The sequence below is a fragment of the Amblyraja radiata genome, chromosome 3 (genome assembly GCF_010909765.2).
Source record: "Amblyraja radiata isolate CabotCenter1 chromosome 3, sAmbRad1.1.pri, whole genome shotgun sequence".
Taxonomy (NCBI): Eukaryota; Metazoa; Chordata; class Chondrichthyes; order Rajiformes; family Rajidae; genus Amblyraja; species Amblyraja radiata.
Window position 1 is genome coordinate 76,207,968 of NC_045958.1, and position 16,705 is coordinate 76,224,672.

At 41.3% G+C, this 16,705-nt stretch overlaps 1 protein-coding gene across 1 annotated transcript in view; it reads left to right on the forward strand.

Annotated features, from left to right (window-relative positions):
* Nucleotides 1-10,799, forward strand: part of LOC116971563 (TBC1 domain family member 17-like) — a 44,383-nt gene extending 33,584 nt beyond the window's left edge. The window contains exons 8-10 of the mRNA XM_033018797.1: nucleotides 4,549-4,697; nucleotides 8,759-8,900; nucleotides 9,763-10,799. Of these exons, the coding sequence (XP_032874688.1) occupies nucleotides 4,549-4,697; nucleotides 8,759-8,900; nucleotides 9,763-9,922 (451 nt within the window). The 3' untranslated portion in view covers nucleotides 9,923-10,799. The remainder of the gene's footprint in view (nucleotides 1-4,548; nucleotides 4,698-8,758; nucleotides 8,901-9,762) is intronic.
* Nucleotides 10,800-16,705: the final 5,906 nt, after the last annotated feature.

Genomic DNA, 16,705 nt, shown 5'->3' on the forward strand with positions numbered 1-16,705 from the left:
TCTGCTTGGTCTTTGTGCCCAGTGTTATTGGGTCAGAGAAGGCAATTGATTCAGCAAGCTGGGGCTTTGAAGAAATCCCCTTCTGAACCTTAGAACAGATACCACACTACTTGTATATTCCTCTTAATTATGGAACTTGTTTTTTCTCTTCTTTGAGCTGCTTCCATTACCACTATAATTTCCGTAAAGCTGAGGCACAAAAACTTATTGTTGTAAAGTGTAGAGGCTTCAAATAATATACTGGCCAGTAATAAATAACCCATTAGAGGACAGGTCCACTTTTCAAAATTGACAGCAACCTTAAAAAACAGAATGAATATTTTTTATTTAAAGTTCAACAAGCTGTTCTGACAATGACTTCCCGATTTACCATTTCTAATTTCATGCATGAAGTGAAAGACGTGTATTTTTGGAGTGCTTTTCTAACGTTTTGTAACATCAGGATGTCCCAATGAAGAGCTTCAGAAATATATACATTATTATCACACAGAAAATACAATGGATTTTTTATGCAGAGCATGTTCCCACAAGTAATAATTTGATAATGACAATCTAATCTTCCTTTCTTCCCCCCCCCCCCCCCCCAGACATCAGTCTGAAGAAGGGTCTCAACCCAAAACGTCGCTTATTCCTTCTCTCCATAGATGCTGCTTCACCCGCTGAGTTTCTCCAGCATTTTTGTCTACCTTCGGGTTTTCCAGCATCTGCAGTTCTTTCTTAAACATCTAATCTTTTTGATCACATTTACAGGGAGATGGACATCACACGCCAGATGATCTGTGTTCGATCCTGTCCTCGGGCACTGTCTGTGTTGAATTTGCACATTCTCCCTGCAAGCGTGTGGGTTTCCTCCCACATTCCCAAAGATGCATTGGCTTTGTAGGTTAACTTGTCTCTGTAAAATTGCCCCTAATGTGTAGGGAGTGGGTGAGGAAAGTGGGATAACAGAACTTATGTGAATGGGTAGACAAAAATGCTGGAGAAACTCAGCGGGTGAGGCGGCATCTATGGAGCAAAGGAAATGGGCAACGTTTCGGGTCGAGACCTTTCTTCAGACTAATGTGAGGGTGGGGGGGACGGGAAGAAGAAAGGAAGAGGCGGAGACAGTGGGCTGAGGGAGAGAGCTGGGAAGGGATTACCTGAAATTGAAGAAGTCAATGTTAATGCCGCTGGGGTGTAAACTGCCCAAGCAAAATATGAGGTGCTGCTCCTCCAATTTACGGTGGGCCTCACTCTGGCCATGGAAGAGGCCCAGGACAGAAAGGTCGGATTCGGAATGGGAGGGATTCAAAGTAACATTAGCAAATTTGCAGATGAGCCAAAGCTGGGTGGCAGTGTGAACTGTGAGGAGGATGCTATGAGAATGCAGGGTGACCTGGGCAGGTTGGGGGAGTGGGCAGATGCATGGCAGATGAAGTTTAATGAGGATAAATGTGAGGTTATCCACTTCGGTAGCAAAAACAGGAAGGCAGATTACTATCTAAATGGTGTCAAGTTGGGAAAAGGGGAAGTACAATGGGATCTGGGGGTCCTTGTACATCAGTCTATGAAAGTAAGCATGCAGGTACATCAGGCAGTGAAGAAAGCGAATGGCATGTTGGCCTTTATAACAAGAGGAATCGAATATAGGAGCAAAGAGGTCCTTCTGCAGTTGTACAGAGCCCTAGTGAGACCACACCTGGAGTATTGTGTGCAGTTTTGGTCCCCTAATTTGAGGAAGGACATTCTTGCTATTGAGGGAGTGCAAGGTTAATTCCCGGCAGGACTTTCATATGCTGAGAGAATGGAGCAGCTGGGCTTGTACACTTTGAAGTTTAGAGGGATGAGAGGGAATCTCATTGAAACATATAAGATTGTTAAGGGTTTGGACACGCTAGAGGCAGGAAACATGTTCCCGATGTTGGAGGAATCCAGAACCAGGGGCCACAGCTTAAGGATGAGTAAGCCATTTAGAACGGAGATGAGGAAACACTTTTTCTCACAGAGAGTGGTGAGTCTGTGGAATTCTCTGCCTCAGAGAGCGGTGAAGGCGGGTTCTCTGGATGCTTTCCAAGAGAGAGCTAGATAGGGCTCTTAAAAATAGTGGTCAGGGGATATGGGGAGAAGGTCAGGGGATATGGGGGAAGGATGATCAGCCATGATCACATTGAATGGCGGTGCTGGCTCCAAGGGCCGAATGGCCTACTCCTGCACCTATTGTCTATTGTCCATACAGCCAGCACCTGCAGTCAGGATTGAACCTGGGTCCCTGGCGCTGTAAGGCAACAACTCTACCATCGTGCCACCCAATTGACACTTTGAAAAAGGTTAATTTTAAGTTGCTCTTCTTCTGTGCTTCCCTTAAAGAACTACAGTATTTTCTATTTCAAATTTGTGCTTCGAAAATTTCTCGGGCATTTTGTTTCCACCACCCTTATAGGAAAATCTTTGCAATGATCTCGATTATACGCCATTGAATTTGTATCCATCTCAGTAATTTGTAACAGAGAGTCATTTGAAAATGTGTATAGAAGCATAACTACTAATCTGTTATCCAAAAGAGCTATGGGGAAAAAGTGCATTATTTGAAGATTAAACTCATGTGCACAAAACCAAAATACTTTATATTAAAGAAAATTCCTGTAATAGGCAAACCACTTTTGCAAAAATGATGCAGAGGAGGATACATCATTCATTTATCTTCTCTTTGCATACTTAAGTCATCTATGTCCATTTTTGACTTGTAAGTGTGCATTTGTCTGCTACATTGGACATCAACCAGTCCATTTGCTTTTTATGCTCCAAGGGAAGTTAATAACAACCATCCATCAGGTCTAGGGCTGATCTTGAACATTGAATGGGCCAGAAACAGACTAGTATTTTTTCTTAACTAGGAAAAGGAATCCTTGCCCTGCTGACAGGGTGTAAGAGAATAATTAGGACTTTGGGCAATTTGCTTTTGAATTTTCTCTCCATGCATAGGTTGTGCACTGACATTATTGCCATAAATATGAATGTTTTCTAGCTGTGAAACTATTCAAATTAGCTGGAATGAAGGAGGAAACATTTTAAGACTGCACAGTTATCTTCCACCATTATTATTTCACAAATTTACTTTTATGCATTCTCCATCAATTTGCATCACTCTAATTATGTACTTCCTTTCTTTAGAGGTGAAGCATTTCTAAAAAAGGAAGAATATTTTGCTGCCTATTGATGTTATGCTGCTTGAAGATTAAAACATCTCTATTATTATTAGTTAAACTGGAATCTTTCCATAAAAAGTGTTAAAACCAGTTCATGACGTGGATAGATTTACATCTCCGAATATAGATTTGAAAAATTCTCTTTTAAGGGGCTTTCTCTTCTATTTCTACTTTCCACCTTTTCTTTTTTATTTTATTTTTTTATTTTTTATATACACACTTCACGTTTTTCTACTCTCTACCATCTATTTTTCCACTTTTTCCCCTTTCTATTGTTTTCTTTTTCTTGTCTTGCTTACTTCCTTCTCATAACATAAACCTAGAGGTTGTACATAGAATGGATTACGGTATGACATAGTTGGCACCTAAAATTAGGTGCCACTGTATTGTTTTGTATTGTATTAACTTCTAATAAAATAAACAAATTTAAAAAAAGAAAAAAGAAAAGTGTTAAAACATTAATTTTGCATGCTTACAGTTGATAATGATTGCCACAATAGCTGGAAAACCCATTTCAATTGTTGGAATCATCTATTTTAGTTCTATCTGCAGTTCCTTTCTACATATTCTAATTAGAATATGTAGAATATATAGAAAGGAACTGCAGATGCTGGTATATACCGAAGATAGACACAAAGTGCTGGAGTAACTCAGCGGGTCAGGCAGCATCTCTGGCGGAAAAGGATGGGTGATGTTTTGAGTCGGGATCCTTCTTCAGACTGAAAGTAGAGGGGTGAGAACAGGAGGTGGGAAAGGGCCAGAACAAAGCAGGGCTGGCCACAGATGACCCATAATTGCCCATTGTTGGCTGGGGAAGAGATGATAGCGAAGAGATACGAGGATGCGAACTGTGGAGGAGGCCCAGGACAGAGAGGTCAATATGGCAATGGGAAGGGGAGTCATCTCTTCTCATCCCTTTTCTCCAGAGATGCTGCCTGACCCACTGAGTTACTCCAGCACTTTGTTTCTCTCTTCAATTGTTGTTTAGTTTGTTTCTTCAAATCATTCTGTTTGCAAAAGAACTGCCATAAAATAGATGATTCCACCAGCAGGAAAGACCTGAGCTAGGAGGTGATAAATAACTTTGAAATATCCAGTAGGGAATTCAAAATAAACTTCTTCAGTGATCAAAATGTAGAATTTGCTCCCTCTGCGAGGAGAAACTGGAAAAACACATCAGGGCCAAAGGAATAGATTTGTTATACTGATAGGAAGAGATGAATGGGAGTGGAGGAGGCTCGTGACTATAAAATAACATAAGTCTTTCTCCACAGTGTCTTCTTTGCCAATGATATTCTGTGCAAAATGCTTTTGAATATAAGCTATTGCACCTCTCACACTGCCTTCCTTTCCCTGTCCACAGGTGGCTGTTCCTGGGATTTCAGCGGGAGTTTGAACACAGCGAGGCGATTTGTCTGTTTGAGATCCTCAGCAGTCACCATCTTGAATTAAACTCACTTGAAGCAGAAAAGGCACGAGACTTGGAGAGGATGTCTCGCTTCCAAAGAGAAGGTGAGTCCCCAGTGAAGTCCAGACTGTGTTAGTGATCTGCCACATAGTCCAGACTGTGTTAGTGATCTGCCACATAGTCGAGACTGTGTTAGTGATCTGCCACATAGTCTACACTGTGCTTGTGCCTGTTTGTCAACAGTTAAGAAATCCTCGGACCCCACATTGTCACACAGGGTATTACTAAGTTACACTTTTACCTAGCACTTGACTGCAATTTGCTTAGAGGCTGGGCAGAGAAAGACCAGCTTTATACTGTGGCCGGTACACAAAAATGCTGGGGAAACTCAGCGGGTGCAGCAGCAAAAGAACTCAGCGGGTGCTTCCCTTAAAGTTTATACTGTGGCCGTTGGCCCTTCATGACCAGGCAGCTCCTCTCTCCATCCCTCACCTACCACCCCACTGTGATCCCAAGAGCGATGGAATCTCATGGAAGAAGCAAAGACAAGCTAGGGCCAGTAAGAGAATAAAGATTATACAACATTTGTCTTCAACCCTATGGCTGTAATCAGTCCAGGTGTACATGTTAAGTTACACATTGAGACACCAACAGACTGACATCCAATGACACAGGCATGGACACAGACATGTAGAAGTCCTTACTTCAGACGTCCTAGAGAACCAGAGGAAACAAAATGAAGAAATGTTTTATACAAGTGATTAGAATCTGGATCACCTGATGGGAACACATTCAATAACTACCCTCCATAAGCAAATGGTAAATGAATAAGCAAATGTATCAGGGCTTGTGGAAAAGGGGTAGGATGCTGTCATTAAATAGATCGTCTGTAAAAGAGCTGGTACAACCTCAAACTAAACAGCGTCCTCTGCTGCACTCTACTGATTCTGTGAATTACATACAGTGCATTCAGAAAGTATTCAGACCCCTTCACTTTTTCCACATTTTGTTACGTTACAGCCTTATTCTAAAATGGATTACATTAATTTTTTTAATCAAAATTCTACACACAATACCCTATAATAAAAAAGTGAAAACAGGTGTTTAGAAATTTTTGCAAAGTAATTAAAAAGAAATAACTGAACTATCACATTTACATAAGTATTCAGACCCTTTACTCAGGCACTTTTGGCAGCGATTACAGCCTCAAGTCTTCTTGGGTATGACACTACAAGCTTGGCACACCCGTGTTTGGGTAATTTCTCCCATTCTTCTCTGCAGTTCCCCTCAAGCTCTGTCAGGTTGGATGGGAAGCATCGATGCACAGCTATTTTCAGGTACCTCCAGAGATGTTCGATCGGGTTTAAGTCCTGGCTCTGGCTGGGCCACTCAAGGACATGTCACGAAGCCACTCCTGCATTGTCTTGGCTGTGTGCTTAGTAAGGTCGTTGTCCTGTTGGAAGGTGAACCTCCGTCCCAGTCTGAGGTACTGAATGCTCTGGAGCAGGTTTTCATCAAGGATCTCTCTGTACTTTGCTCCGTTCATCTTTCCCTCGATCCTGACTAGTCTCCCAGTTCCTGCCGCTGAAAAACATCCCCACAGCATGATGCTGCCACCACCATGCTTCACCGTAGGTATGGTATTGGCCAAGTGATGAGCGGTGCCTGGTTTACTCCAGACGTGACGCTTGGCATTCAGGCCAAAGAGTGCAATCTTGGTTTCATCAGAACAGAGAATCTTGTTTCTCATGCCTTTTGGCAAATTCCAAGCGGGCTGTCATGTGCCTTTTACTGAGGAGTGGCTTCCATCTGGCCATTCTACCATAAAACGCCTGAATCCATTTAAGTTATGACATCGGATGGAAGCTGCAAACCCAAATCTCGTTGCACTTATGTGCAATGACAATAAAATATATTATTATTATTATTATTGGTGGAGTGCTGCAGATATAGTTATCCTTCTGGAAGGTTCTCCCATCTCTACAAAGGAGCTCTGGTGCTCTATCAGTGACCATCGGGTTCTTGGTCACCTCCCTGACCAAGGCCCTTCTCCCCGATTGCTCAGTAAGGCCGGGTGGCCAGCTCTATGAAGAGTCCTGGTGATTCCAAAGTTCCATTTAAGAATGATGGAGGCCACTGTGCTCTTCGGGACCTGCAATGCTGCAGAAATTGTTTTGTACCCTTCCCCAGATCTGTGTCTCGACACAATCCTGTCTCGGAGGTCTACGGACAATTCCTTCGTCTTCATGGCTTGCTTTTTGCTCTGACATGCACTGTGGACAAATGTTTGGCAGATGCAGTATAATGTGGATAAATGTGAGGTTCTCCATTTTGGTGGCAAAAACAGGAAAGCAGACTATTATCTAAATGGTGGCCGACTAGGAAAAGGGGAGATGCAGCGAGACCTGGGTGTCATGGTACACCAGTCATTGAAAGTGGGCATGCAGGTGCAGCAGGCAGTGAAGAAAGCAAATGGTATGTTAGCTTTCATAGCAAAAGGATTTGAGTACAGGAGCAGGGAGGTTCTACTGCAGTTGTACAGGGTCTTGGTGAGACCACGCCTGGAGTATTGCGTACAGTTTTGGTCTCCAAATCTGAGGAAGGACATTATTGCCATAGAGGGAGTGCAGAGAAGGTTCACCAGACAGATTCCTGGGATGTCAGGACTGTCTTATGAAGAAAGACTGGATACACTTGGTTTATACTCTCTAGAATTTAGGAGATTGAGAGGGGATCTTATAGAAACTTACAAAATTCTTAAGGGGTTGGACAGGCTAGATGCAGGAAGATTGCTCCCGATGTTGGGGAAGTCCAGGACAAGGGGTCACAGCTTAAGGATAAGGGGGAAATCCTTTAAAACCGAGATGAGAAGAACTTTTTTCACACAGAGAGTGGTGAATCTCTGGAACTCCCTGCCACAGAGGGTAGTCGAGGCCAGTTCATTGGCTATATTTAAGAGGGAGTTAGATGTGGCCCTTGTGGCTAAGGGGATCAGAGGGTATGGAGAGAAGGCAGGTACGGGATACTGAGTTGGATGATCAGCCATGATCATATTGAATGGCGGTGCAGGCTCGAAGGGCCGAATGGCCTACTCCTGCACCTAATTTCTATGTTTCTATGTTTCTATGTCACCGCGGGACCTTATATATACAGGTGTGTGCCTTTCCAAATCATGTCCAATCAATTTAATTTACCACTGGTGGACTCCAATCAAGTTGTAGAAACAGCTCAAGGATAATCAATGGAAACAGGATGAACCTAAGTTCAATTTTGAGTGTCATAGCAAAGGGTCTGAATACATATGTAAATGTGATAGTTCAGTTATTTATTTTTAATTACTTTGCAAAAATTTTTTTTGCAACACCTGTTTTTGCTTCTTCATTCTGGGGTATTGTGTGTAGATTGATGATAGAAAAATGAATTTTATCCATTTTAAAATAAGGCTGTAACGTAACAAAATGTGGAAAAGATGGCGGGGTCTGAATACTTTCTGAATGCACTATATAATAGTAAATTACAGGAGTACTGCTTTTTGAACGTGCTTTCCAATTATCCCATCCCCTTGGTCCTTTCCTCTTTGCCTTAAATATTTTTATCTTCCTGATTATTCATTCACTTCTCAAGCAGTGCACTACAGTTCATAACAAATTATTTTTGAGTCTAATTCTATAATTCTGCAAGTGCATATAAAATTTAAAATACCGTGTTCAACTTTTTAAAAAGGATTAGGATGATGAACAAAATTATGATTATATTGTAAATGGAGGCCATTTTACCCATTGTGTCAGTTGGCATTTTGCTGATGCTACTCGAATGAATGCTCTGTTTCCATAATCTTGTGTTTTCTTGGGGTTCAAATATTTATCGCTTAAAAGATGCTATGACTCCGCTGCACCTGTTCCATGCAACAAAACATTAACACAAACCATCTTACGAACTCTTCACTGTACAATGGATTAAAGCTATTCACAATCTAAAATAACTATTAAATCTTCTCTTCAACTTCTCTGTTCTGATGCAAAAAAAGTTTAGTTATAAATTTAATCTAAGTATCGGCTTCATGTGACAGAAATATAAAAACAATTAAAATTGGACTATTTTAGAGATCGACTGACGTTTAATTTCACTTCCTGCTCATCTACAATCCTTCTTTCTGAAAATGCAGAAGGTGAAGTCAGGCCTGAGATGCCCTTGGCGAATGCCGATTACACCTTTGAACTCTTCATCTGTGCTGCAATCCTCCTGGAGAAGAGAGAAATGCTGCTGCGATGTACTGATGAAGTACAACTCATCCAGTTTACAAATAGGTAATATTACAACATCCTCCCTCATTTTTCTCTTCCTCCCTCCATCCTCAACCTTCTCTCTCTCCTCCCCCTCCCCCATCTCAGTTCAGATTTCCCAGCAGCTAACCTTTGTTTAAAAAAACAGTTGGTTTGAATCAGTCAGGTGGTTTCAAAATATTCAGCCATTGGTGTTCTCAACACTTGTCTGGGCCAGCGTTGGATCTCAACAGGATCAAGGAGGCCTGTTCCATGACACTCCCAGATGGCTGTAGAAGTGTACCACAAAAGTAGAGTGGTGCACCATCAGATGAAGACATGCCAGCCACCACAACTAGTGGATTTGCAATTAGCATACACTCGTAAGTTTCATATCCTCAAAGACATGTAGAGTGATAAACAGAGGAATCTGGGGGTACAAATCCATAGCTTCCTGAAAGTGATAATATAAATGGATAAGATGGTAAAGAAGGTGTATGTTATGTTTGATTTCATCAATTGAGGCAGTGACTATAAAGTGATGTTGCAACCATATAATATGTTGGTTTGGCCAAAGAACATGCTGGAGGGGGGGAGAAGTAAGGGTGTTAGGAGCAGATATGATAGCAATGTTTAAGAGGCATTTAAACAAACTCATGGACAGACAGAGAATAGAGGGAAGAGAATATGCTGGGAATAATGTATGAACCATGATCAAGCAAATGGAATGAGTTTACTTTGCCATCAGGGTTGTTGTGGACATGATGGGATAATGGGCCAGTACCTGTGCTCTACTCTTCTATGTTTTGGATGATTTATAGGCCATTCTCGGACCAATCCCCTGCTTTGTATGATTTATAGTGTGCGTAATCATTTTATTCTAATACAGCACACCATGTGATTTTAGCTTGCAGGGAGCACTGGACTTGAACATTGTCCTTCAAAGAGCAGAGCAAGCATTCTTCGGTTACTGTAACAAATCGGTGGTGGACTGTTTCAAGAAACTCTGTACCGAGCAGAAGAAAAAAAGCCTCTTTGGGTTGAATCTGACTGATTTGTTCTTCTAATTGATCAGGATCTCATTGATTGCATCTGGTTTACAATTAGCGAGAAGCATCTCCTGCCCATGTTTCAGGGGCTCCTCCAAGCTCGACAATCTCAGCACTAAATGTATTCTTGCAGAAACCTTCTGATGTTTACATTGTACTTTTAAGGCCAATTGCTTGATTGGTCGGACTCATTATGACAATTTCCCAGCCAAAGGAAGTCTTTGGTTTAAAAGTGATTATTTTAAAAAGCACAAGACCTTTCCCACTTTTGAAATGTGAGCTAATGGAGACCAGTTTGACCTCTCTCACAACAGGCCTTCTGTGACGGGTAAATCAGCACTGACTGTGTAATGCTGCCTCTGTCCAACAGCTTTGGCCTACTACTGACCTGTCACTGGACTCTTTATCAAGATGATTTTCCTCATGTGCCTTACTGCATTCCCTAGCCCAGGATGAACATGATGTCATCATACATGTTGGTCTTACCAAGGCTTTGTAGTCGATACACATAAAGTACTGAAGAGAAGCCCACAGATGACTGAATGCCAATCTGCAGATGTAACTGCTCAGTTATTTCCACCAAAGAGCTAACCAAGTCCAAATTGGCCTCTCACAACAGGGCTTGTGTGTCATGGGTATATCAGAACCGACTATTTAATGCTGCAACAGAGGCATAGGCTGGCAAACCCTGGCCAAGACCTCCTTACCACTTCATAGGCAGAGGGTTAGAACCACTTTTGCTAGACTAAATGCTTCATAATTCTACCCCAATGTGATAACTCACTTGACTACAAGAGCCAAAGATATGTATAAGAATTTCACTACACAAATTTAAATATAAACAGTTTAATGTATCTTTTATTAATGAACAATGTTAATTAAAATGTGAACTTGACATTGACTTGCTTCACTGAACTTCATGAAACTTAAGGCTCATGTGACCAAAAACAATGGTATACTCATATAATGAACAGTGTTACTCCTTATTTTGAGAACATCATTGAATCATTTGTTCGGTCTACCGGGTAATCTTGTGCCACAACAGAGTGCCTGTTGCTAGAGTATGACCTTGGATGTGCAAACAGTGTCCACTCAGTGTAACTAGGGCCTCAATGCTGGAATCCCCTATCCTACCAATGGATTTGGACTATTCTGTGAATACAACTTTAGCCATCTCAGAGTGCTTATATCTCTAGGTAGATCATGTATCTCAAAAATATGCAAGAGTACATAGATCACTGGTGCTCAATACATCACGAGTTGTATTGCATGTTGCATAAAAGGCCTGGATAGAGCGACTGTGGAGAGGAAGTTTCCACTAGTGGGAGAGTCAAAGACCAGAGGCCATAGCCTCCGAATAAAAGAGGTCCATTAGAAAGATGAAGTGGAATTTCTTCAGTCAGAGGGTGAATTTGTGGGAATCATTTACCACAGAAGGCTGCAGAGGCCAAGTCAATGGTTATTTTTAAGGCAGAGATTTATAGATTCTTTATTAGTATGGGTGTCAGGGGTTATGGAATGCGGGAAAAATACGTGAAGCAGTGCATATTTTCCAGTGACATTGCAGTTCTTAATTAACAAGAGGGTGCTGCTTTGCAGCGAAGGTGCATTTATTGAGGACCTTTGTTTCGTGGAATGGTAAGACCAAAACACATTCTCTCACATGAACAAATCAACAATGATGAAGCACAGGTTGTGATTCTATTTGTCCTGTTAATTAGATTCACTCCATTGGGAGAGAAAGTGCACTGAGATTAGAAAAAATGAGTAACATGTTGAGGTGATTGGCGTACCCCGAGGATTGGCGTACTGCGCATGTTGTTCCATTGTTTAAAAAGGGTTCTAAGAGTAAACCTAGCAATTATAGACCTGTTAGTTTGACTTCAGTGGTGGGCAAATTAATGGAAAAGATACTTAGAGATAATATATATAAGCATCTGGATAAACAGGGTCTGATTAGGAACAGTCAACATGGATTTGTGCCTGGAAGGTCATGTTTGACTAATCTTCTTGAATTTTTTGAAGAGGTTACTAGGGAAATTGACGAGGGTAAAGCAGTGGATGTTGTCTATATGGACTTTAGTAAGGCCTTTGACAAGGTTCCTCATGGAAGGTTGGTTAAGAAGGTTAAACTGTTGGGTATAAATGCAGGAATAGCAAGATGGATTCAGCAGTGGCTGAATGGGAGAAGCCAGAGGGTAATGGTGGATGGCTGTTTGTCGGGTTGGAGGCAGGTGACTAGTGGGGTGCCTCAGGGATCTGTGTTGGGTCCTTTGTTGTTTGTCATGTACATCAATGATCTGGATGAAGGGGTGGTAAATTGGATTAGTAAGTATGCAGATGATACCAAGATAGGGGGTGTTGTGGATAATGAAGAGGATTTCCAAAGTCTACAGAGTGATTTAGGCCATTTGGAAAAATGGGCTGAAAGATGGCAGATGGAGTTTAATGCTGATAAATGTGAGGTGTTACACCTTGGCAGGACAAATCAAAATAGGACGTACATGATAAATGGTAGGGAATTGAAGAATACAGTTGAACAGAGGGATCTGGGAATAACCGTGCATAGTTCCTTGAAGGTGGAATCTCATATAGATAGAGTGGTAAAGAAAGCTTTTGGTATGCTAGCCTTTATAAATCAGAGCATTGAGTATAGAAGCTGGGATGTAATGTTAAAATTGTACAAGGCATTGGTGAGACCAAATCTGGAGTATGGTGTACAATTTTGGTCGCCCAATTATAGGAAGGATGTCAACAAAATAGAGAGAGTACAGAGGAGATTTACTAGAATGTTGCCTGGGTTTCAACAACTAAGTTACAGAGATAGGTTGAATAAGTTAGGTCTTTATTCTCTGGAGCGCAGAAGGTTAAGGGGGGACTTGATAGAGGTCTTTAAAATGATGAGAGGGATAGACAGAGTTGATGTGAGCAAGCTTTTCCCTTTGAGAATAGGGAAGATTCAAACAAGAGGACATGACTTCAGAATTAAGGGACAGAAGTTTAGGGGTAACATGAGGGGGAACTTCTTTACTCAGAGAGTGGTAGCGGTGTGGAATGAGCTTCCAGTGGAAGTGGTGGCGGCAGGTTCGTTGGTATCATTTAAGAATAAATTGGATAGGCATATGGATGAGAAGGGAATGGAGGGTTATGGTATGAGTGCAGGCAGGTGGGACTAAGGGAAAAAAAATTGTTCGGCGCGGACTTGTAGGGCCGAGATGGCCTGTTTCCGTGCTGTAATTGTTATATGGTTATATGATGAAGAAGCCTTGTTTGACACCAGTCTGTACAGAGATTGAGTCTTTTGGAGACACATTAGTGATGATCATAGCTACAACATCATCCCAAGACACATCCAAGATGGAGACTAATTTTAGTGGACTAGTTCCTCGTGTTTGATGGAGTTAACGGCTTTTGTGAAGGCAAGCCAACCTAGTGGGTGACAACTTGGACACCATCTTGACTTGGAAATATAATGAAAATATATAATGAAAATGCAACATGCAATGCATGCAAAATGCTGCAGCTAAATGTTGCCTCTACACAGTCACATTTTGTTTTCTCCACCCTTCCCCCTGTCAACCTAAAACATGCTCTGGGGTAGGAGATTGCAACCTTCACATGTCTGCCCCGTTTCTTTTTTTTTTAATTAATATTTTTATTAGCAGTGTACATTAGTATAAACCGCAGCATATGACAAAATATAATCATTGTACATCTTCCATTTTAATTTGACAAAAATGAAATAGAAAAAGAGAGAGCAAGAGAAAATAAAAGAAAGCCCCTAAATTACCAGAGTGTAATCAAAAAGTAAGAACTTAAAAAAAGACAAAAACGAAAAAATAATTTTTTTTTAATTTAAAAAGACTAAAATGTGTTGATATACCCGCTTTGTTTCTCACCACACCCATCACCCTGTTCGTAAATCGGTTTAATTCTGAAGTTGTGTTGCACCATACTAGTAATGAATCAATGAAAGGAGACCATATCTTTGAAAATTGCTGATTTTCCTGCTAAGGCGAGCCTCATATCGTCAAGATGTAGCGTCTCAGACATGCTTGTGATCCACATTTTAAGAGTTTGGGTAGAAGCATTTTTCCAAAATGTAAGTATGTTTTTTTGCCATTATCAGGCCATAATTAAGGAAACGTCTTTGATAGCTCAGAGCAGGCTCCTGCTATTCCGAAAAGAATCAATTCTGAATGGGGGTCCAGTTTTGTCTGTCCTGTTTCAACGAATGCAATCAAACCACCGTGCACAAACAAATAAGATCGAATAGAACAAGTTGTCCTACTTTAGGCTGTGCACGCCTTACGCAAGAAAAAAACATGCTCTCATTTTTCAAATTCTGATACGTCACTAACCTGAAATGTGAACTTCATTTTTCTCTTTCCACAAATACTGTCTAACCCAAGTATATCCAGCATTGTGTACTTTAGTTTTGCTGCTATAGTTGCTGTTTGTTCATCGTTGCCAGATCAAAGTGCAGAAACCCTACCCATCAGCAACCTAGGAGGTCCGTCGATATCTTGATTGCAACAGTTCAATATAAACCCATGAGTGCAATTAGGAATGGCTAGCAAATGCTGTGTTTGGCAGAGGTTCAGATCTCAGGCATAAATAAGAGATACTTGCAATAATAAGCTCTACATTTTCCCTACTCTCTGAATGTTAAGTTGAGTTTATTGTTTTACACAAATGTATGAGGTGCAGTTACAATAAAAATCTGACTTGCAGCAGCTTCATCAGCACAGAGACAAACGCACAAAAACAAATTATGTATACATTTTGCACGTCAGTACAAAGAAGAGACTTCAATAAAAACAAGTCATTCGTGCAAAACAATTATAAAAATAACAAGTCCATAACAAGACTGTGGTGCTCTGTTCTTGAGGTAGGATCAGAACTGTGCCGAGCATGATGGTTGTGGGAAAGTAGTTGTTCCTGAACTTGGTGTGCCGCGTCAGGCGTCTGTACCTCCTGTCCAAAGGTAACAGTAAGAAAAGGGCTTGGTCTGGTTGGTGGGGATGCTTGATGATAGATGTTGTCTTCTTGAGGCAGCACCATGTAGGTGCTTTCTTTGATGGGAGGCCTGTGCCCGTGTTAGTCCAGACTGAGTCCATTCCTTTCTGCAACCTTCTGATCCTAGGCGTTGGAATTGCCATACCTGACCAATATGTGACTAGACAGGGTACTTTCTACAATATATCTGTAGAATTTTTGATAGAAGTACTGACATGCCTTCTTTGAGGACACCATCTGCTGGGTCCAGGACAGTTCATCCAATTTGATGCTGCCAACTCTCCACTTCTGCCCCATCAACACAAATGGGAGCATCATCTCCCAGCGTCCCTCTTCTCAAGTCAACACTTAGTTTCTTGGCCTTGTTGACGTGCAGTGAGAGCATTGTGGCGGCAGACTCAACCAGGTTTTCCATCTCTCTCCTGTAGGCTGACTCATCACCTGTGATTCAGCCAACCTTTGTAGTGGCATCAGTGAATTTATAGATCACATGCTCTCTCACTGGCTAACAGATTTATTGATACAGTGATTATTAATTCTGTGGACATATTATTTCTTAAGAAAAATTTCCATGAGAAAATAGGAGTGTAGGCCTGCCTATCTGCCTCAGAAGGCAGCGGAGGCCAATTCTCTGGATGTTTTCAAGAGAGTTAGATAGAGTGCTTAAAGATAGCGGAGACAAGGGGTATGGGGAGAAGGCAGGAATGGGGTACTAATTGCGGATGATCAGCCATGATAATTGAATGGTGGCGCTGGCTCGAAGGGCCGAATGGCCTACTCCTGCACCTATTGTCTATTGTCAATAAGTTCATGTCTGATCAATCCAGGTCTTAAAACCTCTTCTGCATCAGTTTCTCATATATTTCATCAAATGCACCATCAATATATCTCCAGAGATGCTGCCTGTCCTGCTTAGTTATTCCAGATACTGTCTATCTTCAATGTAAACCAGCATCTGTAGTTCCTTCCTCCGCCTTCAATATATCTAATGATCAAGTCTCCACAGCAGAGCTCCAATAATTTACTACCGTTGGCCAAGGAATTTCTGTACATCTCTTTTTTAAGGAAAATAATGTTACCAGGACACAAGGATTTTGAGTTTTAAGGCGAGCCCAAGGCATTTTTCATTGGAGCATAGGAAACCGAGGGATGACCTGATAAGAGGTATACAAATATCAATGGAGGCAAAGATAAGTGAATGGTCACTGTTTCCCCCCCCCCCAAGGTAGATGAGTCCAGAGCAGGTTTGCGGTGAGAATTAATATTTAAGAGACTCAAGGGACAATTTCTACACATGGAGAGTGGTGTGTACATGGAATGTGCTGCCACAGAAAGCTGGGTCAAATAGCAACATTTCAACATGAATAGGAAAGGTTCAGAGGGATATGGACCAAATGCGATCAGCTCAGATATAAAACCTGGTTGTCATGGATGAGGTGGACCAAAGAGCCTGTTTTAGAGCTGTACAATTCTAAATAACTGGCACCTTAGATTGGAGCTGTTATTCTAGGTTAACCTTTTCTGTTATGATCAGTAGAAAAACACACATTGAATATATTGCACCCTGAAACATGTAATGCATTCAACAGGAAACAGTAAACAAGTCCAACAAATTTCTGTAAATGAAAGACTACTCTCACTTATTCCAGGAATATAAGAAGACACATAGTTTAGAGTCTTTATTTTATGAAAGGTTGCATTCAATATCTATTATGTAAAAAAACACATAGTTGGATGTAGGAGTGGGGTTGGAAAAAAAAAAGACTATAAAACCAGTATAAA